Source organism: Gracilinanus agilis, chromosome 1 (assembly GCF_016433145.1).
Source record: "Gracilinanus agilis isolate LMUSP501 chromosome 1, AgileGrace, whole genome shotgun sequence".
Lineage (NCBI taxonomy): Eukaryota > Metazoa > Chordata > Mammalia > Didelphimorphia > Didelphidae > Gracilinanus > Gracilinanus agilis.
In genome coordinates this window covers 708,106,414-708,133,324 of record NC_058130.1, presented here as the reverse complement: position 1 = coordinate 708,133,324, position 26,911 = coordinate 708,106,414, and the positions used below count along the sequence as shown (strand labels likewise).

At 46.9% G+C, this 26,911-nt stretch overlaps 4 protein-coding genes across 4 annotated transcripts; 2 read left to right on the top strand and 2 right to left on the bottom strand.

The window, feature by feature from the left end:
• The first annotated feature begins 373 nt into the window (after positions 1–373).
• On the top strand, positions 374–5,358 carry EIF3G (eukaryotic translation initiation factor 3 subunit G). The gene is made up of 11 exons (XM_044658376.1): positions 374–430; positions 679–725; positions 865–948; positions 1,049–1,137; positions 1,601–1,660; positions 2,824–2,928; positions 3,015–3,204; positions 3,495–3,602; positions 4,662–4,798; positions 4,939–5,045; positions 5,224–5,358. Exons 1-11 carry the CDS (start codon positions 411–413, stop codon positions 5,237–5,239), a joined length of 963 nt encoding a protein of 320 aa, XP_044514311.1. The 5' UTR covers positions 374–410; the 3' UTR covers positions 5,240–5,358.
• Positions 5,359–6,686: 1,328 nt separating this feature from the next.
• Positions 6,687–7,742, bottom strand: P2RY11 (purinergic receptor P2Y11). Its single transcript, XM_044684911.1, has one exon. It carries the CDS (start codon positions 7,740–7,742, stop codon positions 6,687–6,689), a length of 1,056 nt encoding a protein of 351 aa, XP_044540846.1.
• Positions 7,743–8,506: 764 nt separating this feature from the next.
• Positions 8,507–14,344, bottom strand: LOC123232041 (suppressor of SWI4 1 homolog). The gene is made up of 12 exons (XM_044658375.1): positions 14,268–14,344; positions 13,945–14,115; positions 11,690–11,791; positions 11,436–11,486; positions 11,181–11,351; positions 10,754–10,830; positions 10,465–10,572; positions 10,251–10,374; positions 9,991–10,069; positions 9,767–9,896; positions 9,493–9,665; positions 8,507–9,396 (listed from the first exon to the last, which is right to left on the bottom strand). Exons 1-12 carry the CDS (start codon positions 14,283–14,285, stop codon positions 9,149–9,151), a joined length of 1,452 nt encoding a protein of 483 aa, XP_044514310.1. The 5' UTR covers positions 14,286–14,344; the 3' UTR covers positions 8,507–9,148.
• A 3,030-nt stretch (positions 14,345–17,374) lies between these two features.
• ANGPTL6 (angiopoietin like 6) lies at positions 17,375–26,900 on the top strand. Its single transcript, XM_044658372.1, has 6 exons — positions 17,375–17,410; positions 18,974–19,549; positions 20,281–20,473; positions 20,740–20,927; positions 21,024–21,294; positions 26,574–26,900. Exons 2-6 carry the CDS (start codon positions 18,986–18,988, stop codon positions 26,756–26,758), a joined length of 1,401 nt encoding a protein of 466 aa, XP_044514307.1. The 5' UTR covers positions 17,375–17,410; positions 18,974–18,985; the 3' UTR covers positions 26,759–26,900.
• Positions 26,901–26,911: the final 11 nt, after the last annotated feature.

Here is a 26,911-nt window from a genome sequence, read left to right as displayed (position 1 = left end):
GTTGGGGGCTGAGAGGGGGAATATGTGGGGCTGGGGAGAAAGGGAGCGTGAAAGGCTGGGGCACAGAATAGGTTAGAGAGGAGTATGAGGGGAAGGGGACTGGAGTGTGCTGGGGCCAGAGAGGGGGATGAAGGGAAGGGAGCTGGAGTGTGCTGGGGCCAGAGAGGGGGAATTTGAGGGAAGGGGTTGGGGTGGGGCAAAAAGGGTGTGAGAGGAGAGAAGAGCCACTTCCTTTCCGACAGCTCGGAGCCGATCTCTCGCTTGTACCAGGCAGCCGCCTCCACCAGGGGGCGCCGTGACAACGGAAGAGCTGAACTGTGCCTCAGCCAAGACGGCGGAAGTGGATATCAGAATCCATTTCCGTTTCCTGTCTTTGGCCCGGGCTCAGGCTGCGTGGAAGATCCCGGACGATGCCGACCGGAGACTTTGAGTAAGAAAGCTGGGCTGGGTTCGCAGGGCTGGGGTCCCGGGTGCCTAGATTAGGGGCGACATGGCGGAGGGAACCCCTAGACCGGGTCTGGGAACGGGAGCGGAAAGCTAGCGGTGCCCCCGCCGCCTGTGCCGGAGCCAAGGCCTGAATAGGATCCGGGAGCAGGCAGAGCAGGGCAGGTGGGGCGGAGGCTAGGGGATCCCGGGGCGCCAGTTTCTGGTCGTCCCTGAAAGACTCTTCTCCCGTAGCTCGAAGCCCAGTTGGGCGGACCAGGTGGAGGAAGAAGGAGATGATGGTGAGTCTGGTCCGCCGCCCGCAAACCCCCAAAACTAATCCTCTCCCATCCTCCCCCCATTCCCCTTCTGGCCTTTCTCTTTCTCGTTCTCTCTAGCCTCCCGTTAGAGTCTAGCCTTACCTCTGTCCCTTCCCCGCAGACAAGTGTGTCACCAGTGAGCTCCTCAAGGGGATTCCATTGGCCACAGGAGAGCCCAACAATGAGCCAGAGCTACTGCCCGGTGGTGAGTGCCCCAGCTGTATGTAGGTGCTCCCAAGAGGGAGAGTGGGTTTTTGTTGTTCTGGGTCTCCATCTGCCCGTTTCCTTGGCTGTTTCTCTCTTAGCTCCTCTCCCTGCCCCCAAGGAAGTCGTCAACGGGAATATCAAAACCATCACCGAATATAAGGTAGAAGAAGACGGCAAGAAATTCAAGGTGGGCTCAGTTGGTCTCCTTAACCCTTCCTAACTTTCCCTCATCTGAGTCAGATAGGTTTTTTGACATAGTGAATGATAAAACTTTTATTGAATGTGCCAAGCACTGAGGATAAAAGTTCAACAGGGATATATAGTTCTTGTTCTTAAGGTGATCCTGGTTTAATGGTAGAGACCACAGATATAGGGCAGTGGTAACATATATGCCTTTATAAAGATGTATTTTGTTTTAGGAAGTTAAAAGGTTAGTGTTTGAAAGTCAGGAAGTTAATTGATACCCTTTTTTTTTTCTTTTTTTTTTAAGTAACAATGAGAGTATTGATTTGATTATCCAACTAAAGGAAGGTTGCTGGGCTACTACCCAGTAGGATGGCAGACCCTCTCAGTTCCTAGTAGGATACATTGACTAACCCAGTAAATCGACTCTTTCCCCAACCCCTCTCTTTTCTTGTTCATTTTTACAGATTGTCCGCACCTTTAGAATTGAAACTCGGAAGGCATCTAAGGCTGTTGCAAGGAGAAAGGTGAAAATCATTTTGGAGTTGGACAGTGTATCTTCTTTCTGTATCTTTTTCTTCAAGACGCTTCTTGATGTTCTGTTGCATTAGCTCATCATGGAGCACGACAGCAGAATAAAATGGAAAGAATGCTAGACTTGGAGTCAGGAGAAACCTAGATTCTAATTCTGGTCCTGACACTTAGGGCAACTTTGTATTTCTGGGCAAGTCATTTAACTTTTTTGAACCTCAGTTTCTTCATCTTTAAAATGGGTATAGTAATGCTTCTTCTAACTTGCAGAATTGTTAGGAAAGTACTTTACAAATTCTAGAAATCTACATAAATAGGAGTAGTTGGACTTACTGATTATGTATACATACTCTTAAGCCAGGAATGTTGGGAAATCTTGCAACTTTACTGGTTTTTCCAGGCCTTGTATATACTGAGGAAAGGAGGTTTTCTTGGATTTGGGAAAAGTTTGAGGACTAGGAACTAAAATAGCTAAGAGAATAAGAAGGACTACACATGAGAACAGATTCAGAATATGAACATTTTCTGTTCTGGAAAGATAAGAACTTTGAATAAGGAAGATCCAAGACTAAAATGTGGGAACATAAAAAAGTAGGCAGACTTAGTAGACAGGATGGCCTGTGATGGAGAATAATTTTGTAAACTCATTGCCCAAAAGTGAGCACTGAATTCTGTTCAATTCAGCATATTTTTGCTAATTCTTAACCAGCAAACAAGCTAATGCCATTCTTATTTATTCCTTTAATGCTTTAAGATTTATAAAGCACTTTCTTCATCTCACCTTCATTCTACTTGAAAAGGCTCTTTTGTTGAGGTTTAGGCTTGATCTGCAGTAAGAGAAGAGATAAGGGCAGCATATGGAAATGGCAGAAAAGATTTAGATTCCTTTTGAACTGTTCATATGGTCTGCCTCAGGAGGTCAGGAGTTTCTCATGACTAGAAATTTTCTATTAGATTTTGAGTGACAACTTAAGGATTTAGAAAAAGATTTTGTTACATTCCAGAAGTACATTCCTCTTGACAGTTTTCTACTTCTAAAATTCCCCAGTTGAAGCTTTACAAAAACCCTAGTGTTGTCATATCCCACCTACCACCCCTTTGATATGTAGCTCAGGCCTGCCTGGCCCTAGTCTAACCTTATGACTTTTCCTATCTCCAGAACTGGAAGAAATTTGGCAACTCAGAGTTTGATCCTCCTGGCCCAAATGTGGCCACTACTACTGTCAGCGATGATGTTTCTATGACATTTATTACCAGCAAAGAGGTAATTCATAGGTACAGGAGCTGGGGAAGAAGTTTTAGTACAGGAGCAAAGCATTTCCATCTCATACTTACCTCCCCCGCGCCCAGGACTTGAATTGTCAGGAGGAGGAGGACCCAATGAACAAGCTGAAGGGGCAGAAGATTGTGTCATGTCGAATCTGTAAGGGTGACCACTGGACAACTCGTTGTCCTTACAAAGACACACTGGGACCTATGCAGAAGGAACTGGCGGAACAGCTGGGGCTGTCCACTGGGGAGAAGGAGAAGATGCCTGGAGGTTTGAAAGGGTTACTGGGGCTGGTGGGCATGTGGGTGTGTCTCTGTGGGACTTGCCATTGTCTCAGCTTCTGTGACTTTGTAAATGTCCCTGTTTTCATGCCATAGCAATTTGTCCTGGGGGTGGTGGGGTGGTGGTGGTGGTCTGTGATTGGAGGAGGAAGGAATTTTGACATAACGGGAAGTCTCCTTGGTAAGATCCTGACTTAGACATTTCACCTTGGCCCTGGAAGCAACTGAGTGGGGAAAATGGCCTTGGACCGTTCTCAGCCTTTGTATCTATCCCCACAGAGTTGGAGCCTGTGCAGGCAGCTCAGAGCAAGACAGGGAAATATGTGCCTCCAAGTCTTCGAGATGGAGCGAGTCGAAGAGGAGAGTCTATGCAGCCCAACAGGAGAGGTATGGAAAGGATCCTGGAGACAAGGATGGGGTAGACTGGGGCTGGGCTGGAAGATACCAAATGGTTATTAAGACTTATTGCTCATAGAACCTTTTCTTAAAGTCTAAGAAAAAGAAAGGGTTGCCTCTGACAACTTAGTAGGGGAATAAAATGCCAATGCAGTGATATTTTAAAATTGAATTAGTGAGTTTCAAAATAAATATGAGGTCTGAGAGAGAAGCTTATCTGACTGGGTTAAGGAAAGCTGCTTTAATGAGCTAGCATTTGAATTGTGTCTCAAAGATAAGCAGAAATCCATCTGATGCATTGGCAGGAGGAGAGCAATGCCAGCAAAAAGAACAATGGCTTGAAGGTTAAAGTGTACAGTGCCTCTTCAGAATCCATGTAGGCCAGTTCAGTTGGAGTAACATGAAAGAGGATCAACAATGTGGGGTGTCACCAGTTTCTAGGGTGCCTTCAATAACAGAAAAGTTTGACATTGACTCAGTATTGAGTCCTTGAAGAAAATTTTTGTACAGTGGCATGTGTAATTTTGCTTAAGAAAAAAATTAAGAGGGGAGAAGAGCAAGGAAAATGGAGGCAGGAAGTGCTAAGTATATTTCTAGGCAAATGAAAAGGAGCCATTAAGCAAAGAATGGATCAGAAATGCAAGAGGAAAATTCCTGCTAAAGAAAGTCTGGGGAAGGCAGGAAAGAAATAGGGTCTACGGGATGGGCAGCTTTAAGTCACATTGGATGTCTACAGTATTCTTTAAAGTGTGTTGTCAGCTGTCCGTGTTTTGAGGGTTAGAAGAGAGGAGAAATGGGATTATAAGGAATAAGAATTAAAGGACTGTTGGTCTGTACTAATAGCCAAACTGAGATTATGCATCTTAAAATTTGTGGCAAATTAAATCGGCTTTAGTCAGAAATGTGGTTCCTGTCTTGGTTCTGCTTTGTTGCTTCCCCCAGGGCTGGGGGTGGGCCATGATGCTTTGAGAATGGCAGGTACCTTATAATTATCCAGCATTACTGCCTGCGTTGGACTGGGCCTTTCCCATGTTTGCCCATCTTTTCCAGCGGATGATAATGCTACCATCCGAGTCACTAACCTCTCAGAAGATACTCGAGAGACTGACTTGCAGGAGCTGTTTCGGCCATTTGGATCCATCTCCAGAATCTACCTGGCCAAGGACAAGACCACTGGCCAGTCCAAGGTAGGGCTACTATGATGAGGTATTTCCTGGGTGAAGCTTCCCCATACATGTGTGAGGAAGCTAACCTAGACCATGGAAATTGTATTTTGTGTGGTTTCTGAGTGTAAGGAAGGCTAATATATCTTTAATGCCTTCCCTAGGGCTTTGCCTTCATTAGCTTCCACCGACGGGAGGATGCTGCTCGTGCCATTGCTGGTGTGTCTGGATTTGGCTATGACCATCTCATTCTCAATGTGGAATGGGCCAAGTAAGTTTCTCCCATTTTCTATCATCCATCTCTGGCCAGGATCCCTGGCCTGAACCTAACTTTGGAGCTGGGCCCTCCATCGTGGATATTCTCATGAATGATTTCTGGGTTATGTTAGAGGAGGGAGATCTCCCACTTCTCTTAAGAAATCCTAACTGTCTCTCTGCTATTTCTGCAGACCTTCAACCAACTGAGGTCATCATGTTGTCTACCTACTACACAGTTGCCTGGATTGGAAAAGGACCTGACTCTGAGGGAGGGGGCTGGAATGGAAGCCCCCTACTGGCCAAGGGCAATAAATATTCAGACCTGCTCTGAAGTCTCTTTTTTATTCTTCTGAGTCTCAAGAACAAATCTAGAACTAGCAAGAAGCCACATGCTTCCTGTGGCAATACCCGATCCCTAGACCCAGCCTCTTCCTTGGCCCTGACCGTGTATCAAGAGCTGTCACCTGATGGCCTCATTTTGCCCTACTTGGGCTCTCAAGTCAGGCTTTTCCACCGCTCCCACGCTGGCTCAGGCTTTAAGGCAGAGGCGACTTATTAAGTGTCTGCTATTTTATTTACATCACTGTCACTTCTTTCTGAAGTGGTCATTTCACTTCACTCTCCCCAGGCAGGAGGTTTTTATTTAACATTACTGAAAAAATGTTGTAAATGATTCTGAATCTTCACTTGTTATCAGTCATATCTGGCTCTGCCTTGTAACTCTTAAATGAGTCAGTTCCTCTCTTTGGGCCTCAGGGTTGGCCTCTGTGAAATAAGAAGATTGGAATGGAGGTTAAGTCCTTTGAAGTCTTTGTGAGGGGTACAACTGTGGTTCTCGGAATTCTTCATATCTGTTAACAGTACATCTTGCAGTTTGTTCAGCCATCCCCCAGTTGATAGGTATCCACTTTCCTTCCAGTTCTTTGTGAGTACAATACTGCTATAAATATTTTGCAAAAATTTGAGCTTTCCCCTTATTTTGAGAATGCTGTTAGCTCAAGATTCAAAGATAAGAGGTGATAGCTACACCCTCCCTGGGGTGATAGCTGGGGGTGTAATGGGACATGCACAGAAAAGTATGATGTAAATTATAAAGTAAAGGAAAAAGTATTTTCAGCTGTCAGTGGAAGATGGGGATGGGGTATTGGGGATAAATCACTGAGAAGGCCACATACCCAGTGGATTTGGCACCTGAGCTGAGCCCATGAAGGAAACTAAGGATTTGGATTTGCAAAATCAGAATTCTAGGCCCAACAAATGCAGGGAAATAGAAGTTTAAGGAATGGTTAGCACTCCAGTGTGGGTGGAGCTAGATGCTTAGGAAGTTAGGAGTTGGTGTCTTGTTTTAGAGGCAAGGGCCACTGAAATTTTTGATCAGGGGAATGATCTCATCAGATTGCATGAGGTTGGCAAGCTACAAGTATTGGAAAGGGGAGCGGGGCCTGCGAGACCCATGTAGCAGAAAGGGGGAATGGAATGATATAGTGAAAGGTCACTCAAGCTTTCTAACTTCGGTGCCTCAATTCTTCCATTTGTCTGGCTCAGCAGTCTGCCCATTACCCCTGTCACACCTTCATGTATTGCCTTACTTGTCACAAGCTCAATACTGGTCTTGGACAACTATTTCTGATGACAGCATGCTGGGTCGCAGTGGTCAAGATTTAGCAGAGCTTATTTGCCTTAGGGATGTTTCTCCATTCTTGGGCCCCCCACATAGTCTTGAACATCGAAGGCTTGAGGCCACAGCTGTATAGAGCAATGGGTGGAGGCAGATGGCCAGAGGCACAAGCACCCTGCTTGCCTGGTAGCCAAGGTACAAACCAATGTCCAGAGCAGCCTCAGCCTGGAGCTCATTTAAGAAGCTGCTGCAGTGTTCCAGCCAATGGCGGCGGGCCCGGATGTTGAGGACAAGCATGATGTGATATGGGATGTAGGACACAGCATAGAGGACTACCCCGCCCACTACTAGCATTCCCACCTTAAGTTTCTCTGGCCTTGTTATATTGGGGTTGGTAAGGATGGCCTGGCAAATGGCACCGTAGGCCAGGAGAGTGAGCAGGAAGGGTAGGCCGCAGCCCAGCACTGCCAGTACCAGGCTGTAGACCCAGTAGTCAGGCAGATGGTCATTTCCAGCAGTTCCCAGGCATTTAGTACAGGACTCAGTCTGATTCACATGGCAATGTGCCTCTGTGCCATTTTCGGGCAAGACAAGGTGTGAGAACTTGAGGGTAGGTGCTGCCAGGGCAGCCACAAGGCCCCAGCCAACCAAGCTGATTGCCCAGGCATGCTTCGGTCGCACATGGCCATGGGCAAAGAAGGGGTGGACAATGCCTATATATCGGTTGAGGCTTATGCAAGTGATAAAAAAAATGCCACTGTAGAGGTTACAGTTAAAGAGGAAGCGCTCTAGCAGACAGGCAGCCTCCCCAAAACTCCAGTGTTTGGGGGGATATAAATAGAAAACCAGGGGAGGCAGGGTGAGAGCGTAGAGAAAGTCACTGACGGCCAGCTGGGCTGAGAAGACGATGGCCGGATGCCAGGGGCGCTGTTCTTGGGAACTGAACCGATACAGGACCAGGCCATTGCCTACCACGGCCACGAGAAACTCAACTGTCAGCACAGGCCACAGGTAGTGCTGGTAGTGGTTCAGGGTGCTGCTAGCCCTCACCAAGATACCCGGCAAGCAGGTGCTGTTAGGTGCTTGGGTCATGGTGCCTGTGGAAAGGGAAAGCAGGCCTGAACGGGCAGCTTCTCTTCCCCCAAATTTAGGGTCAGCAAACCCTAGTCCCCATCCCTTCCTACATGACCTTGAGTCAACAAGTAGTGAAAAGTTTAGACATAGGAATCAGATCAAGACTGGATTCTAACTCAAAATTTTCAACTGTTAAGGCCCTGGGCAAGCCTTTTAGTTCCCTGGGTCTTAATTTGCTCATCTGTAATATAAGTAGGGTGCTGCCGGGCAGGATAATCTCTTAAGGTCTCTTTCAAATCCAAGCTTATGAACTGATTTAGTTCAGCCCCTTTACTTCAGAAAGGAAACAAGCCCAGAAACTGCCCTTTCCAGCCATTACTCAATACATCCTTTGGGGACAGTTTCTGTCCTCCTTCCTCCCAATCCTCCTTACCCCATGGATTTTAGTTGGTGAAACCGGGAAACTGAGGAAATGACATAGGACAACTCTACATCCCCACCTCAAACCACCCCTTCCCTTCTCAGTTCCCAGTCCCCATTCACCTGCCTTGACCTTGCTCCTGGTGCTGGTGGCCGTCCTTCCTCTGTTGCCTCAAATCTCAACTACCAGGTTCTGCTGTCACGTCTTAGTCAGAATGGCGAACCACCTCTTAGCACTTAGCCCCTCCCATAACAGATTTCCTTCCTCATTCTCTCACGCCCCCACCCCGACAGGGCTCCTCATAGACAGGAAAACCAGACTTTCTAGCTCCTTCCACCCACCAGAAATAACTCTCTCCAAGTGACAGTGGACTCCAATTACTTCTTTATTGGGGATGTTATATAAGCCATTACTTTCTACCATCTCTGTATGGAGACTCCACTCCAGCCAAGACCAACTTTTGGGCCCTAACATGGGCAGGGCAAGTGGAATTGTCCTAAATTTCCAACTGGCCCCCTGCTGATTAGTTCAAAGAATTCACAAAAGTATACTCCCTTTTAATTGCCCAGCTTCCTTTGTGCCACACAAGGGCCAAGCTAACAAATACTTGCTCCCACCTGTTCCATAGGTAGCAATGGTGGGGTATATGCCAGGGCTTCTCTTAACTGATGCTTCCTCCCTGGAGGCCACCCCTTGGGCCACTCTCCCCTCCCCAGCACACATCATTAAGGAGGACACAACTTGTGTCAATTGAGGAAATTCTCAGTAACTAATTCCCCATAACTTAGACAGGGTGGGAAACCAGGCCTCTTCCTTCAATCCCCCTTCCTTGGCTGAGGGGATGCTTTTTGGACTGTTTAGAGGAATGAGGACAGAATGGGGGAAAGGGAGAAGGGGCTGGAGAACAGGGCTGTGCCTTTGTCCTTAGGAGCCACAGGGCCCAATGTATTTATTCCCTCCCCAGAAGAGAAAACAGATCATCAGTTCATTCTTCAGCTGAATCTCAGGCTCTGGCGGCTGCTGCAGACTTGTGCCGGGGCCTCTTAGAGGCCAAAGCTCTTCCTAGAGCTCGACCACGAGGGAAATGTCGAGTTGTGGCTCCTCTGGGCTGCTTGCCTTTGTCTTTTGCTTTTGCTACTCGGAACTTCCCCTTTGGATGCTGCCCTCTGCCCCTTCCTGGTCTCTGGTCACCAGAGAATGGCTGTCCAGGGGACTTGTTGGGTCGTCTTCGTTTTGCCTGTGGGAACATATCTGGAGACGGGAATAGGGGAGAGAAGCATCAGCAGAGTGGTGGTGAGGCCTACATGGCTGATTGAACCTGCCAAGGACCACTCCTCTCCAACTCACCCTCATCTGGCTCTTCACCAACTGCTTGGCGAAAATATTCTGCCTCATCTTCCTCATCCTCGGACCCAAGGGCTGTTCCAGCTGGCTGACCTGGGTCCTCTGCCCCACTGTCCCCATCATCCTTGTTCACACCTTGAGGCTTTACCCGCTGCATTCCCTCCAGGCTCCTTTTCCTGGAAGGAGAGTCACACTCTGGAAGTTAGATCTTCAGCCCCAAGAAAGCCCTCCCCTTGGGGGTCTCCTGGTGCCCAGGCTCCCCCGACCCCCCACTGACCGGTGGGCCTCCCGCTGCTCCTTTTTTCTTTTGATGTCCTGCTCCTGCTTGCCTCGGCGCTCAGCCTTCAGCAGGAGCTTCTGCTCTCTGGTGGCCAGAGTGGCCCTCAGCTCCTCCTCAGATTTGTGCACTGGAGGGAGGGGAGGAAGAAGAGGAGGCGGCATTCTTTAAGCATTGCTGGTCACCTCCCCATTTCACCCTCTTCCTCCCAGCAAGTGGCTCACCAAGGCTGTGGTAGAGGACGTTTCCCTCCCCGACGCCCTCCTGAATCTTGATGAGCCGCAGAGTCATCCTGGGGCCAATCTAGGGGTTGGAAGAGGCTGTGGGTGTCTGAGACCTGCCCTCCGCTGCTCCACCCCGACACCTCGAGCAGGCCAGAAGCATCAGAACGTTTACTTTGAGTGATCATGGAACATCACATCAACGTTCTCATCACATACCATGACCTTTGGCTTGCCAGACCAGTCCCCGCCCCAGCCCTCACCTCAGTAAGCCGCACCGCGCTCTGCTCAGCCTTCATGTTCCCTCTACCAGCATAGGCCTGCGGCAGCTCAGTCACATTGTGCTCCCCGTCTGGCTCTGCCTCACTCTCCGACAGCCCTGCACCCCTGGGCAGAAGTGGGAGTGGGTTGGAGGTGGTGGTGAGGGCCCAAAGGGGGTGGGCATCAACCCCTTTCCACCCCCAGATCCCAGCTCACGTGGCCAGCAGCTCACTGACATCCTCCAAGCGGCTCATGTTTGGGAACTTCTCCTGTAGAAGCTTCTTCATCCCCCGACTGGCACCCACGGGAACAACCTTCAAACTGCTGTGAGGGGGGAGGGGGGCAGGGTGAGGGGGCACAGAGGCCCTCAAGGTTGCCTTCCTCCCCCTCCCCTCAGGCCTCAGAGCGTTTACTTAAGACACAATCACAAGGTCTCAGCAGAGACAGGATCATCACAGTCATGAGGGTTTATGTAGCACGAGCCCACACCCACACACATACTCACTAATGTCTGAACTGGAGCTCTTGGGAGTCAGGGTCATAGCTGAGGAGGAGGCAGCGCTTCACACAGTTCAGGTTCACCTGGCAGGGAGAAAGAAGCACCTGAAAGGTCCTGCCAGCAGGGCCTGGCACAAGACATGCAGACGGCATGCACGGGGCACCTTCATGTTTACGTGTATGAGCTGAGGGTGCTATAATGTGCTAATACGCATCACACACATTAAACATGTATATATACACACATATATGATCACAAGAACACTATGAAGTTGGCACTGTTGTCATCCTCATTTATAAAGGAGGAAACTAGCTGAGAGGGGTTGTGGGTCAGCTAGTGACCGATGAAGGATCTGAACCTGGATCTTCCCAACTCCAAGTCCAGCTGCCTCTAAAGGTGGCATCTTGGCTCAGGGGCTCCCATTAAGTCTCACCTTGTGTACGTTGATGGACGGAAACATGTTCTGGAACACTGATGCGATGAGCTTCACATGAAGTCCATGGGGGCCAAAGCCATTGAGCACCAGGAGAGGGGGGTGTGAGAACTGTTGTTCATGCATCCGGTGGCGACGAAGGGAGGAGACAACATCCCGGACCAGGGAGTACTAGAGGTGGAGGGAGCAGGCCTGACCTCAGGCGGCTGATCCCTGGGCCTCCCCACCTCACCACTATGCCACTTGATCCCTCACCTTGGTGACCCCGAAGGTAAGGGTAGGGCCCCCTGGAAGCCGTATCAGCCTCTGCAAGAGAAAAAGGAACATGGTCTCATGGCTCTGAAGACAAAGGCATCAGGGCCTTCACAGGGGAACAATGTGTATCCCTGACTATGGGGGAATCTATAAAGATTAGGAAGGAACAGGGAAACTCAGGTTCTTTTCTGGGAGGTGGGGGAGGGAGATATTCAGAAGGGGTCCAGGCTATATGGGAAGGAGGAATCACTCACAAATGTCACATTCTTCTCTGTTTTGCTGAAGATGAGGAAGTGAGAGACACCAAGAGGGCCAGCCACAGCTACACAATCCTTAAGGGAATTCCGCCTTCGTACCTAGTAGTGTGAAAGGTGTAGAGTAATGCTGATTTCAGGGTTTGAAAGGGTGTGTATGCAGTTCCTTCTCTAGGACATATTTGAAAGAATGGGGAAAAAAAAAAGGTTTGGGAAACCTTGAGTATTATTGTGGGAAAATTAGCTGGAGGATTCAGGCATAATTTCTGGTCCATGACTTACAATATAATAAGAACAAGCAAATACATTTGCATGGAAACATTATTCTGATGTAGTTGAAAATGCAAAAGCTTAAAAAAGTACTCCTAATTAGGATCTATAATCCTAACAGGTATCAGAGGATGGGGGAAATGACATATGCTAGAACAGGGGTCAGCAATGTATGGCTCTCGAGCCATATCTGGCTCTTTCTGCAGGAGCCATAAAGTCAATTTTTTTTCAGGCGCTGTTACAGGAAAGAACACTGTGAGCACTGTATGGCTCTCACGAAATTACATTTTAAAAAATGTGGTGTTTATGGCTCTCATGGCCAAAAAGGTTGCCAACCCCCTGCTAGAAGAAGGGCTGCAATAAAAGCTATGGACTCAGATATACAAAGTCAATTAAAGAGGTTCATAGATCTATTTAAGACCAGCCAGGACATCTCAGAGGCCAGAGGCCAATACCTTTACTTTACAAATAAGGCAACTAAGGCTGAAAAGCCACTTAAGTGTATTTGAGGTGGTATTTGAACCCATGTCCTCTTAATGTAGTTAAATTTGGCTTTAAAAGTATTCCTTGGGTGATGGAGAGCCAGGCCTAGAGACAGGAGGTCCTGGGTTCAAATTTGGCCTCAGCCACTTCCTACCTGTGTGACCCTGGGCAAATCACTTAACCCTCACTGCCTAGCCCTTACCACTTTTCTGCCTTAGAACCAATATATAATATTGATTTTAAGATGGAAGGTTAAAAAAAAAAAGCATTCCCTGACATTCATAGGAATTTGACTTAAGACTAGAATGAGATTATAGAAGGAAGATTATTAAAAAAGAGGTACACATGACAGAAAGATCTGTAGTTTCCCATTAGAAACTAATGTGGAAAAACTAAGAAATGCAAGGATTTGAGCACCATTTGGGGAGTCTAGTAATGAACCTCTGAAAACTTCGGCTAAATGATCTAGAAATATGGCTAATTACCTGGCCCTTCTAGTTTGGCTGTGATCTGTTAGGGCCTTCACTGCCCCCCCTCAATCTCTACACTAAAAAAACATCAGAAGCAGCAACACAGAAAACAGAAGGGATTACTCAAACCAGAGGGGGAAGCATGCAGTAAATAAATGAAGCTCAATAGCTTAAGAAAAGTGCTATTACTCATTATAAATTCCTAATTTGCCTTACTTCTAATTTTTATCTTCAATGTTTGGGAAGTCCAGGAGGGGAACTGTTTTTCTAGGCCTAATTCTGATCAACAAGGTGCTAGTTGGTAAGGTATAAAATGATGATGGCAGATGAGTATTCTACTAAATTTTATAATAGATAAGATCATGGAGGGAGCTAGGTGATTCAGTGGATAGAGCCAGGACTGAAAACTGGAGGCCCTTGGTTCAAATTTGGCCTCGGACACTTCCTACCTGTGTGACCCTGGGCAAGTCACTTGACTCCAATTACCTTGCCTTTACCACTCATCTACTTTGGAACCAATACTTAATATGGATTTTAAACAGAAGGGGTTAAAAGAAAGAGGCCTCTCAAGTCGGCCTGGAAATCTCTTGTCCTACATAATGAAATTATGATAGATCAAGACAAAAATTGGGAAGTCCGTAGAAATTTACCCTTGAATCACAGGATCTCTGAGCTGGAAAAGGCTTCAGAGGCTCCCTACTCCAATTCATGCCTACCTTCCCCCAAAACTTTATCCAATCATCTTGTGCTAGGGAGAATTGATCTTAAACATTTAATTTAGCTCCCTAGACTTAAACTTAAAACAAGACACAGAGCTAAGTGTTAAGTGACTTGCCCAAGGTCACACAGGAAGGGGAGGACGTCTAGGGCTCCAAAGCACTCTCTTTGATCCTCAGAATTAGCCTGGGGAAAGGAGAGGATTTTTCTGCTTGACTCCGGAGGGCAGGGCTGGAGGCTCGGATGACGTCCGAGTACACTATTCCTCACGCCATCCCCAACCCACTCTAGGGGTTCACAGGGGCGTACACCGACCTGTAGGGAGCTAGCCGTGTAGGGCTCCATGACCCGCCGCACATCTAGGCTGAGCTGGCGAACTCCCGGGCCGGCGGGGCCACGTGCGAACACGAAAGAATGCGGAGCGGACGCGTACGCCTCCTGCGCCCGGAGCTGGGCCGCCGCGCGTGCGCGCTTCTGGTGTTGGCTCTGCGGATGGGATAGGGTAAGGGTGGGGGGAGAGTGAGAAGCGGGGCTCCTGGATGACCACGCCACCTGCACCCCTAACAGCCCCGCGCCCCCGCCCAGAACCCCTCACCCGACGTCCAAAATGCGCCGCCGCCACTAGCCCAGGATCGCACCTTCCCGCGCCGCCCCATGACGCTGGCAAGAGCACAAGGTCTACTCCGGCGCTCGGAACTGCCACAGGCGGCCTCACCACGCGGATTCTACAGGCGGCCTTCTCGGAAACGTCGGGAGGAACTTCCGGGGCGGAGAGGAAAGAAGCAAGGAACCAATTATTTTCTTTTGGGGGTGGTCACGTGGTCAATCTTCCTACGAATCGCCATTAACGATAAGCTGGCCCTGGCCCTTCTCCTCCTCGGTCTCCTTCCCCCCTCCTAACAGCGCCCCCAGGCGGCCCGGCAGGTCCTGTGCATGCGACCTTTCCATTTCCCCAGTACCAATCCATCAATCTTAATGCTTTAATAAAACTGTACGCAAAGCCTTGGTCTAGGTGCTGGGGATACAAAGAAACAATCCCTGTCCTCCAGAGGTGTGCAGTTTGTCTAGGAAGGTAATGTATACACAATTATGTATAAGTAACGATTATAGCATTTTTCCATAGCACTTGAAGGTTCGCAAAAGGCCTTACCTATGTTACCTCATTTGATCTCCACGACAACCTTGAGAAATCATTTCCCACCCAACTGCATTCCTACCGACTTCATCATTCTGGACTCTTCTGGAAATTCGACAGCCTGCAAAATCACACACCCTGAAACTCACACCTCCCGCTTCTGAGACTCCTCCTTGCCTCGACTGGAGGCAGTGGAGGACAGACTCTGAAGCTCCTCCCAGATCCTTCGGGGCAGCCATCATACCATTTTCCACCTGGCCGTACACATCTGATTTCATGTTTCTTCTTTCTTTTTTAAACCCTTATTTTCTATCATAGGATCGATCAGTTCCAAAGCAAAAGAGTGGCAAAAGTTAGGCGATTGGAGTTAAGTAATTTACCCAGGTCACATAGTTAGGAAGTGGCCCATGGCAGATTTGAACCCAGAATCTCCCATCTCCAGGCCTGGCTCTCTATCCACTGAACCTGCCCCAAATGTCTGTTTAATTGTCATAGGAGAATAGACTATTTATACCCTTGAGGAGAGGGAAGGAGGAGGGAGGGAAGAGAATCTGAATTGTAACATGTGGGAAAACAATTGTTAAAATTTGTTTGTACATGTAATTTTTAAAAAATGTTAATTAAAAAACATGTCATAGGATTCTCTTGTGGGAACATTAATATGTGCAACTGAGAATATTAAATAAATATTTCTCCAGTTTAAAATCCTTTCCAGACTTACTTTAATAAAGGAAACCTTATTATTAAGTACTATTAAGTCTTTTTAGGAAACAATACTTACACTAAACTCTTTTCTCCCATCTCTCCTAAACCTAACTCCTGTGCTTTGTTAGGAAACTATAAAAAGCCAAGGAAAACCTGGAAGCTTTGGAAAGTGGATTAAGGGTGGCAACCAGGTTTAGAATGGGAAATGTATTAATTTAGTCAAAGTTATGGCTTAACACCACCCATGACCAGATTTAATGGTTTCAGAAAATGATTTTTTAGGACATTGCAAGTAACTATTGTTCTGTTTGATGAAGGAAACTGTTAACTGAATTGCCACCTCAACTTTGGACCCTTGCTCAATCTCTACTATGAAATTGTCTTTATTCAAGAATCTTATAATTCCATAGATTGCAACTTCAAAATTACTTCTATTGGAGAGATTTGTGGGGTGTTACAAGGGAACTCTCCTAGTTTGACCATTTTTCTCCCTAAGCAGAAAAAATATGTAGATTAAAATAATTTTAACTAATAAAATTCTTTCTACAAGACTTATCCTCAAAGTGTGGAATATTTTTTCTCTGATGATATGTTAGACCCAGAAGGAACCTTAGAGATTATCTAGGGCCATTTTATAGATAAAACAGGTTCAGAGAGGGAAGAAACTTGCCCAAGGTCACACAGCTAGAACCCAAGCAAGAATTCAGATCTAGGGGGGCAGCTGGGTGGCTCAGTGGATTGAGAGCCAGGTCCGTAAATGGGAGGTCCTGGATTCAAATCTGACCTCAGACACTTCTAGCTGTGTGACCCTGACAAGTCACTTAGCCCCCATTGCCTAGCCCTTACCACACTTCTACAATAGAACCAATATACAGTATTGATTCAAAGATTGAAGGAAAGATTTAAAAAAAAAGAAGAAATTCAGTTCTAATTCAGACTCTAAAATCTAGGGCTATTTTTTCTTTCTTTGTTATTCTACTCTTGTACATTTCTCCATTTCTATCTCTTTCTCTGTCTCTCTTTATTAAACTATCTCTCTTGGTCTTCTTTGTCCCTCTCTCCTGTCTCTGATGTTTCTTCCCCTCTCTTCCTGCCCCGGTGCCCCCTCCAGCCTTCATTCCTCTCAGGTTCAGTGAACTCCTGGTCTTTATTTCCTGTGACAGGGGAACAGGGAGGGCTTTGGTTGTGTCTAGGGAGGACCTTAAGAAGAGGATGTTGGGAACAAGATTTGGCTATTAAATCTCAGAGAAGGGAATAGTGAGAGAGTATTATCTTATGCTCATATTTCTGCATGAGTATATGTGCATATAGGTTCATGCCCATGTTTGGGCATAAAATTTTATTCCTGATTCCATGCCAGCATGTGTGTTCCTGTGATGGAGTCTGTGACTATTTGTAGCTAAAAAGTCATCTGTATTCCTGTTGGTACTGGTATTGTCTATGTCTGTGGGGTCTTCATGACCTCTGCAGCTCACATCATGAGACCCTGTGCTGGAGAATGTTTCTTCTAAGCAGGCACAACAGCCATCAACCCTGCCTGAGCCCCAGGGCAGCTGCCTCTGGATCAGGGGCAGTCACTGGTCAATCAGAAGAGGAGTGGTCAGTGGGGAAGAAGATCTAATAAGAGCCAGTAGAGAGGGAGGGGGTGGGGGGCAGGATAGGGAGTCAGTGACCAGTGGGGGAGGGGCAGCAGAGATGGGGGAGACTCTGAGCATCTGCAGAGATTCTTACAAACAGACCCCATAGATGTTTACAGTTGGGTTCCTGGGCAGAGATTGTGCAGCTCCAGAGTCTGGCCTGGAAAGGGCGGGGACATGGGGAGCAGCCACCAGGCCTGGGCAGTCAGCAGCATTATCTGCAACAAGATTTCTTTTCTCCCCATCACAGAAAGTGAGGATCCAGGGCAGACGGGAGAGCCTGAGGAGTTGTGAGCTGTGACCGGTGAGTGCCCTAATCTAGAAGCCCCAGGGTGGATGGGGAACTCCCTTCACTCTAGGAAAGGTAGATGTTTGGACCCTCTGAGGCTTGACTATAGCCCATCCAGACCTATCCAGGACAGCCCCTTCTCCACAGAAGCAAGTCCAGCCTCAGGAATCAGAGGAGAGCCTACAGGCCATGGACTACTTAGGGAACCCCTGGGATGAGTGGGCCATTCTCATTGTACCTAAGTTGGGGCCAGACCTCAGAATGGCAAATACTGCTCACTCTTGGAGCTAGACTCTTCTGTGTGTGCTGTAGGATCTGAGTGATAAACTGGCCCCTCTGAGGACCACTCCAGGTATGTATGTGCATGCTTGTGCATTGTACAAATAATACATGAATATAAAAAAAAAATCCCTCTCATCACCATATTATGGGAACGTCACCAGAGAAAGCCAGGCAGCCTAGCCTTTTCCTCTGGGGAACAGAAAGATAGATATGGACAAGAGAATTGTGCCGGCCCTTCCCCCAGATAGATTCCTGTAGCTAAGGAATTTCCTTTGAGAGTTTACTGTTTTTGAGGGATCTGTGATCAGGGAAGGAGAAGGGGGAGAATAGACCCAGCTTCTGGCCTCTCAGTCCCATCAATCTCTAGTCTGAAGACTCTACCTGTGAGTGAGAGGACTAGCAGGATCAAGGTGACCCTGGTGTCCTGATCGACTTGTCTGAGTGGACTTTTGGCCACGTGTAGAATAAAAGTGGCATGTCCCACCGGGACATAACCCGGGGCAGCTTCCAGCCTCCCTGGAATGTTCAAAGTGTCCAGGGTAGAGAGGAGCTCTGGGCAGGAGAGGATTATGGATGTTTAATGAAGACCTTTAACAAGTCAGCAGCAATGTTCATTTTTTGTGTGTGTGGAATCCAAGGCAGACCTGAAGATAAACAAAGCCTGGTGGTCAGTGACCCAGACCAAGGCAGAGTAAGGAGACCAAATCAGCAGGTATCAGAAGATGGATTTAGTGAAGAAATTACATTATTGTTATTATTAATAATTATCAATATTATCATTATTACCATTGCTAGTACTATAAATAAGGTGTTTTTTTAAACCCTTACCTTCTGTCTTAGGATTGATAGGGTATCAGTCTCAAAGCAGAAGAATGGTAAGGGCTAAACAATTGGGGTTAAGTAACTTGCCCAGGATCTCACAAGCTAGGAAGTATCTAAATTCAAATTTGAACCCAGGACCCTTTGTTTCTTGCCCTGGCTTTCTATGACCTGAGCCATTTATCTGCCCCTATAAATAAGATTTTAAAACATGTTTCATCACAGTAAGCTCATAAGATGGGCATTGTAGATGTTATTACTTATTTACAGATGAGGACACTGAGGCACATAGTGGTAAGATAACTCACTTGGAATCATGAAACTACTAAATTTCAAAATTAGAATCAAGCATTTGGGGCTACTGGATTCTCCCAAACGAGGGAAACACTCTGGCAGGGACAATTGAGTGAGTCCAGAGCCTATTGAAATAAAAGTTCTGTGTCCACCCAGGCTGAGTCTGGTCCCTTTCTGTTACAGGAGGCAGGTACAATGGACACCCACATCTGGATGTGGTTGCTGCTTTTGATGACCACACTGAGGGGGCTGGACCCTGCCCGGGGTGAGCAGAAATCCACAGTGTCCAGTCCACGCTGCACTTACACCTTTGTGGTCCCCCAGCAGAAGTTCATGAGTGCTGTGTGCTGGAGTGGAGCAAGGGCAGCAGCCCCTAGTCCAGACAATGCCAGGGCAGATGAGCTACAGGCTCTTCAGGCCCAGCTGAGACAGCAGGAGGTGCTAATCAAGGAACTAAGAGAACAAGTGGCTGCAGATGGAGTAGCTATCCGTGAAGTTCGGGCCCTTTGTGGGGACACTCGGGGTCCTGGCTCCCAACCTAGCCACCTAATCCATGGAAAAGTCAAGGGTTACCATGGGGATGGACTGGCCCAACTAGAAGGCCAGGTCATTAATGCCTTAGCAGAAGCCCAGAATGCCACTGCTCAATACCACCAATTGGATGCCAAGTATCGTGCTCTGGCTATGCTAGTCAATGACCAGAGCGCCATCATTACCCAGCTGGAGCAGCGGTGTCCAGGAGAGCCTAGGGGGCAACAGGTATAGGACCAGCAATGGTCACTATTGAGGGAATGGTCATTATCTTGGGATGTGCAACTTTTTGAGAGTGATTATTTATAAAATGATTATTGTCCTGGAAGGAGGGTAACCACCCAAGCACAGTTATACTCATTCTAACTTCTATCTCATAACCAAATTTGTGAGAGATATGTGTGTGTGTGGAGAGAGAGAGAGAGAGAGAGAGAGAGAGAGAGAGAGAGAGAGAGAGAGAGAGATTAATTTGGGGCAGTGGGGCAGGTTTGGGGACCTAGATTGTCTGTCCTCCTCTGGATCAAGTGTTCTTCTCCCTGAAGCCCATACCATTGCTTTGGTTTTAGAAGCATTCATTATCAGGTTAGCTCTTTCTTCTGCTGGTTAGATGAAATTGTGAGGCTCTGGTTACAATGAAAGCTGGAGGGTGAGTATGGAGGTATCCTTTTTTTGGCACTGCCTAGCCCTTAATCCCAGGATGAGCAATCTGAGATCCAAATCCAGGATTTGGATGGGAGCAGAGACAAGTTACCTAGGAATAAATGTGTTAAATCCCTTAGGAACAGGGACACAAAGTAGATCCTTCAGGAAAAAGCAAGACAGAAGGGTAGCTAGGTGGAAAAAATAGGACAGAGATGACCTCTCCTTTCTCTAGTCCCTTAGGATAGGTAGGTCATCCTAGACTTTAGGGTTTGGGTCAATATGGTCAGACACCCCTAGTGAGTCACTGGCTTCTACAGGTCTTGCTACCACCTCCCTTGAGCCCCTCAGGGCTTGGAGGGCTGATGGGTAGTGGCAGCAATGGTAGTGGAAGACCAGATAGGGAGCTGCAGAGGGAGCAGAGCAGGGTGCCTGGCCAACCACAGAGGCAGCAAGGAATCCTGGCCTCTCCCCTGTCCACAAGCCACCCAGGAACACCGACACAGACAACAGGTAAGGAGTGGCTCAGGTTTATGACTTGGAGGAGGGGGGAAGATCTTGAGTCTCCATCAGGGGTGGTGGGAATAGGGAGGGGGCAGTGGCTACAATGGGGCCTCTCCTGGAAAGCCCTTTCCTCTATTCTTCACCAAATCTAAACCAAGACCACACCCCGGGCAACCTTTCTCCCCACGCCCCATTATCCTGGCCATCTTGTGTGTCCTCCCATGACCCCTTCATCCCTTGCCAGGACAGACTATGTATGTCCTCATGATCCCCAGGCCCATGGCGGGATTGCCTGGAGGCCCAAAGGGGCAGACAGGGGATCAGTGGGATTTACCAAGTGAGACTGGGCCAGAAGTCAGTGCCTGTGTGGTGTGACCAGCAATTAGAGGGGGGAGGCTGGATGGTCATTCAACGGCGACAGGATGGGTCTGTGAATTTCTTCACCAACTGGCAGAACTACAAGGTAGGTGCAGCAGGAGGGGTGGGCTGGGAGCTCTGAAGGGTTTAAGGTCCTCCCTGGAGCTCTGGGCCACTGAAGACTGGTCTCCCTTCCTACAAGATGGGCTTCGGCAGGCCTGATGGCGAACACTGGCTGGGACTTGAGACCATACACCTGTTGACCCAGCTCCGGGACCACGAGCTTCTGGTGCTACTGGAGGACTGGGGAGGCCGCCGGGCCCATGCCCGATATGACGGATTCTCCCTGGAGCCCGAGAGTGACCACTATCGCCTGAGGCTTGGCAACTACAGAGGCGATGCTGGCGATTCTCTGTCCTGGCATAATGACAAACCCTTCAGCACTGTGGACAGAGACCGGGACTCTTATTCTGGTGAGGCCTGGCTTGGGACCCAGGGGGTACAGGAGGGCTGGGACCCAGCCTTCCTACTCCTATGAGGGCAGATGGGGCTCAGGGACTGAGAGAGGACTAAGATTCAGATGTTATGGTAATAATAACACCTAGCATTTATACAGAGCCTTAAGTCTGGCGAAACATTTTTTTTAAACCCTTACCTTCCTTCTTAGTGTCAATACTGATTAAAGGTTCCAAGGCAGAAGAGTGGTAAGGGCTAGGCAATGGGGGTCAAGTGACTTGCCCAGGGTCACACAGCTATGAAGTGTCTGAGGCCAGATTTGAGCCCAGGACCTCCCATCTCTAGGTCTGGCTCTCAATCCACTGAGCTACCCAGCTGCCCCTAGGCAAAACATTTTTCATATGTTAATATGAATCATATGTTTCATAAGATCTTGTCAGATCTTCCCAACACCTCTATGAGGCAGGCACTGTTATTACCATCATTTTGCTGGTAAAGAAACTCAGACAGCTAGATGTTAAGTGACCTTGTGAAAAGTCATATAGCTAGTGTCTGAGGCAGGATTCAAACTCAATTTTTCCTGATTCCAAGTCCAACATTCTACCAACAATGCCACCTAGCTTCCTTTTCTTGTAAGGGAGAGGGACAAAGAATGATGAGGGAAAGGGATAAAAGGTAGGGGACAGGGCCTGGGGACCGAGCAATTGAACATTCAACAAAACCTACTAACAAGGTCAGAGACCAAAGATCTTGATTACAGCAAGTATGGAGGACTCGTTGGTCAATAAACATTCGACTGTATTAAGTGGTTACTATGTCTAGGCATAAGTGCTGCTAAGAGCTGGGACTATAAAGAAAGGCAAAAGATAGTCTCTGATTTCAAGAAGCTCGAGTCAAACGGCAGATACAACATGCAACTATGTAGAAACAAGCCATATACTGGATAAGTTGGAAATAATCAACAGAGGGAAGATACTAGAATTAAGGGGTGTTCCAGAGAGGCTTCCTGGGTAGAAGATGGGATTTTACCTTGAACTTAGAGGAAGCAGAGATGAAGAGGAAGAGCTTTCCAGGCCTGGGAGATAACTAGTAAAAATGCCCAGAGTCAGGAGATGAAGTTCTTATGTGAGGGCCTAGAAGGAGGCCAATGTCACTGGATTGCAGAGTACATTGGTGGGGAATTGTAAGAAACAAGAAACTGGAAATGTGGACAGGGACCAGGTTATGCAGGACTTTGAACACCAAATGAAGGATTTTATATTTGATTCTGATGGTGATAGGGAGTTACTGGAATTTATTAAATTGAGTTGGTGGGAAATGGTGACTTGGTCAGACTTTCAATTTAAGAAAATCACTTCTGGGAGTTGAGTGGAGGATTAACTAGAGTGGGAAGAGAATTGTGGCAGGGAGGCCAACTAGCTGGTTATTATAATAGACCAAGTGTGAGGTGATGAGGGACTTGCATTAGTGTGATGGCAGTATCAAAGGAGAGAAGGGGACATATTTGAGAGAAATTATGAAAGTAAAATCAGTAGGCCTTAGCAACAGATGGGAAATGGGAGGGTGAGTGGTACTGAGGAGTCAAGAATGACATCTAGGTTGTAAGCCTGAGTGATTGGAATAATGGTGTCACCCTCAATAGTAACAGGAAAGCTGGGAAGAAGGGAGGGTTTCAGAGGAAAGATAATGGGGCCAGTTTTGATCATGTTCAGTTTTAAGTGTCTATAGAACATCCAGTTTGAGATGTCCAGTAGACAGTTGGAGATACAATGTTGGAGGTTAGCAGAGAGGTTAGAGCTGGATAAATAAATCTGATAATCATCAGCATAGAGATAATAATTAAATCCATGGAAGCGGAAGAGATCACAAAGTGAAATAATACAGAAGGAGAAAAGGATACAGTACAGAGCCCACCCAAGATTATCAAGTGTGGCCTGAGTGAAGATCCTACAAAGGACATTGAGGAGTGGTCAAATAAGCAATAGAAGAACCATGAGAGAGTAGTTTCACTGAAACCTAAAGGGAAGAGAATGCCAAAAAGGGAATGACAGACAGTATCAAAGTCTTCAGAAAGATCAAGAAAGATGAATATTGTGGAAAGACCACGAGATTTGGTAATTAAGGGATCATTAGTATCTTTGGAGAAAGAGCAGTTTCAATTGAATGATGAAATTAGAAACCAGACTGTAGAGAGTTAAAAAGAAATTGAGAGGAAAGAAAGTGGTGGTACTGATTGGAGGTGGCCTTCCTTTGGAGTTTAGCCACAAAAGAGAGGAGGGAGATAGGATGATAGCTAGTAGGAAGGGACCTCTTAGCAAATGCATCTCAATGAAATAACTATTAGCAACACCTAAGTGCAAGGTATTTTACTCCTAAAAGAGAAGAGAAAAAGACTCAAGAAATATTTCTATTTATCAAGGAGAATGTCCCTTGTGTGTCTGGATGTGTGGGGGCATGGTGGAGTGGCTTCCAGATAAAAACAAGAAAAATGTGCTAAAGAGGCAGAAGGGAATCTTCGCTTATGGTGATAGGTCAGAGAATAGGACACAGAAGAGAAAGGAAAGGTGGACATTGAACATTTGGAGCTAAGTAACCAATATGGAGCTCTTTACATAAATAGGAAGAGATGTACCTTTGAGGAAGAAGCAATTGCTTGTGCTCTAAAGAGTGACTCTAGATATGCCATCTAGTAGATGTCCAAGGTGACAAGGTATTTAGTGAATCCCAGTGATAGCCACCAGAAAAACTATTTTTTTAAAGTTTTTATTTTGAATATTTCCCCAGTTACATATTTCATGTTCTTTCCCTCTTCCCAAACCCCCCTAACCTCCCTTAGCTGACACATAATTCCACTGAGTTTTACATGTATCATTGATCAAGATCTAATTCCATATTATTGATAGTTGGACTAGAGTTATCATTTAGTGTCTACATCTCCAATAATATCCCCATCATCCCATGTGTTCAAGCAGTTGCAGAAAAACTGTTAATCTAATGTCAACAATAAAGAGTACTGCTGTCTAGTCAATGGGGTAAATCTCCCTAATATTTGTCAAATCTGCCATTACTTCTGATGATTTATGGGTGAATGAACTTAGAAAAATGCAGCTAGATTAGATAGAGTGGTAGACTTTCAGTCAGGAAGACCAAATCCAGTCTCATATACTTACTGGTTTTGTGACCTTGGGTAAATCACAACCTCTGGGTTGGACATTGCTAAGGCTGAGCCAGACTATATAGAGTAGAGATCACTTAGGAGCCAGACCAGCAGGTGGACAACTATGTTAAATCTTGGAATAGTCCCAGACTTAATCTCTCCCGGGAGCCCACTTTAGGACATTAGCCAGAGAATGCCAGGAGATGGTTGTAGTAGGAGCGACATCTGATCCAGATGACTAGTTCCCTCTCTCTCCTTTGTCCCCTTCTCCTTGCCCAGAACAAACAGAGCCCTGGAGATCTCTGAGAGAATATCCTCTCACTGCAGTCAGGGACCTAAACTGCTGAGGAAGTCACTCCACTTTTATCACTTGTTTTTTGTCACCCATTGTAATTGCCATCTATCACCTCTGCCTCTGGGTTCAAGAATAGGGAGTAGGGGATGGTGAAATCATCTGTCCCAGGCCAGGAGAGGATTTATACTCCCTTTCAACAATGGAATTGTTGACTATCAGGAACACAAAGTCTTAGACTCAGTCCGACAGTTTTGATACAACTTCAGGGTCACAGACTCTAGACCCAAAAGATGCAGTCTCCTACCCACAGGGCTGTGGAATCAGACTCACTAACAATCACAATTTCTCAGACAATCTTGCAGACACATATACTCAAAAAGAAAGATAAAAGGTACGAACTAGAAGACAGTACAGGTTGTCAGATTCATAGAGAGCTGAAAGGCCTGATCCACAGTTGTAAATAATGCCATTTCCATGCCAACCTAGAGACTGGATGTCCCTAGCTGGGGGCTTAGATCCTTAGCTTAGAATTGTCCAACACTGTTACCAGTGACTTAGAGGAAGATGTAGAGAGAATGCTTATCAAATTCCATTGATGTGAAGCTGGGAGGGACAGCTCAGACAAGACTCAGCCAGAAAAGTGTGCCAAATCTCTTCTTGTATGTCTTCATTTGAGATTCAAAAAGTCAACTTCACAGGTCCAGGATGGGAGGCAGTAACAATTCACATGAGAAAGAGACAGGGATTGTAGTGGACCAGAAGCTCAATATGAACCAACAGTGTTATAACTTAGCCGCCAAAGACTAGAACACATGTCATCCTCTGTAAAATGAGATGGTTGGACTAAAAGGCCTCGAAAGTCCCTTCCAACTCTAGATCTGTTATCTAGTGAAGTTAAACTGCATTGATAGTCAGGGCCAAGAAATGAGGGAAGTGATAAACCCACTTTCACTGCCCACTTTTTCTGGGACATTTTCAGTTCTGGACACCATGTTTTAGTAAGGACATCGACAAACCAGTGAACATAGAGGGCTTTGATCTCGAGATTCCACATGAAAATTTATAGAAAGACATAGGGGAATTTAATCTAAAGAAGACTTAGAGACAACTTAGTCCTAAAGTTTGTTTGAAGAGTAGCTAGGTGGTATAGTGGACAGGAGTCTGGGCCTGGAGTCAGGAAGAAGTGTGTTCAAATCTGACTTCAGATGTATCCTAGCTGTGTGATGCTGTCATGAGGAAGAAGGATGGATTAGTCTTGTTCTGCTTGGCCCCAAAGGATAGACCTAGGAAGAGTAGAAGTTCCAGGGATAAGGTTGGGCTTGATATCAGGGAAAATTTTCTACCTCTTAAAGCTCTCCACAAGTGAAATGGGCCAGTGAAAGTAGTGGATCTCCTCTCACTTGTTATCTTCAGGTGAAGGATCAATGACTCTTTTATCATGTGATTCATAGGTCTTTTTAGCCAGCTCTGGGTTGAACTAAATGTAGATGGCCTTTAAATTTCCATCCAATATATTCTGTGATGGAGAATAAGGCCTTGGGGCAAGGGAAGGGGTGGGGGATGTTTGACAGAGCCAGAGGTCTGGGACTTCTATTCCAGTAAAGGGAAAGAGGATGGGGAAAAAGAGGACATTCAAGGATTAGGATCCCACCCTGTCAAGCATGGCACAGTTGAAGGGGAGGGAAGGTTCCCAGGGCTCTGCTTGAGTCAGTCTTGGGGATCATTGCTTTGCTCAGCACAATCTCTCTCTCCTCCCTCTCCAGAAATATATAAACTTGGGGGACTGGGATATTAGTGATAGGTTGTGCAGCCCTTGTTCTCTTCTCTTCTTTCTCCTCTCCCAGGTAACTGTGCTCTCTACCAGCGGGGTGGCTGGTGGTATCATGCCTGTGCCCATTCCAACCTCAATGGTGTCTGGCATCTAGGAGGCCACTATCGAAGCCGTTATCAAGATGGTGTCTACTGGGCTGAGTTTAGGGGTGGTGCCTACTCACTCAAGAAGGTGGCAATGCTAATTCGGCCCCTCTGACTCCTGACTTCTATCCTGTGGATCTTGCTGGGGTGGGGGGTGGGTTTGGTCATCCTGGATGGCCTGTTATCTTATATCCTAGAGTCTGAATGCATTGGGGTCTGCAAAGCCCAGAATGTTATAAACAACAACCCCCCTCCCCCAATATCACAA

Bases quoted from the DNA above. Each gene is read 5' to 3' on its own strand.
- ANGPTL6 (XM_044658372.1), top strand. From the start codon at position 18,986: ATGGACACCCACATCTGGATGTGGTTGCTGCTTTTGATGACCACACTG. The intron at 20,474-20,739 runs GTAAGGAGTGGC...CATGATCCCCAG, and splicing joins AACACCGACACAGACAACAG to GCCCATGGCGGGATTGCCTG. The intron at 21,295-26,573 runs GTGAGGCCTGGC...CTCCTCTCCCAG, and splicing joins AGACCGGGACTCTTATTCTG to GTAACTGTGCTCTCTACCAG.
- LOC123232041 (XM_044658375.1), bottom strand. The intron at 11,487-11,689 runs GTGAGTGATTCC...TTTCTCTTGCAG, and splicing joins CAGAGAAGAATGTGACATTT to AGGCTGATACGGCTTCCAGG. The intron at 11,352-11,435 runs GTGAGGGATCAA...CTCCACCTCTAG, and splicing joins TTACCTTCGGGGTCACCAAG to TACTCCCTGGTCCGGGATGT.
- P2RY11 (XM_044684911.1), bottom strand. From the start codon at position 7,742: ATGACCCAAGCACCTAACAGCACCTGCTTGCCGGGTATCTTGGTGAGG.
- EIF3G (XM_044658376.1), top strand. From the start codon at position 411: ATGCCGACCGGAGACTTTGA. The intron at 1,661-2,823 runs GTGAAAATCATT...TCCTATCTCCAG, and splicing joins AGGCTGTTGCAAGGAGAAAG to AACTGGAAGAAATTTGGCAA. The intron at 3,205-3,494 runs GTTTGAAAGGGT...CTATCCCCACAG, and splicing joins GAAGGAGAAGATGCCTGGAG to AGTTGGAGCCTGTGCAGGCA.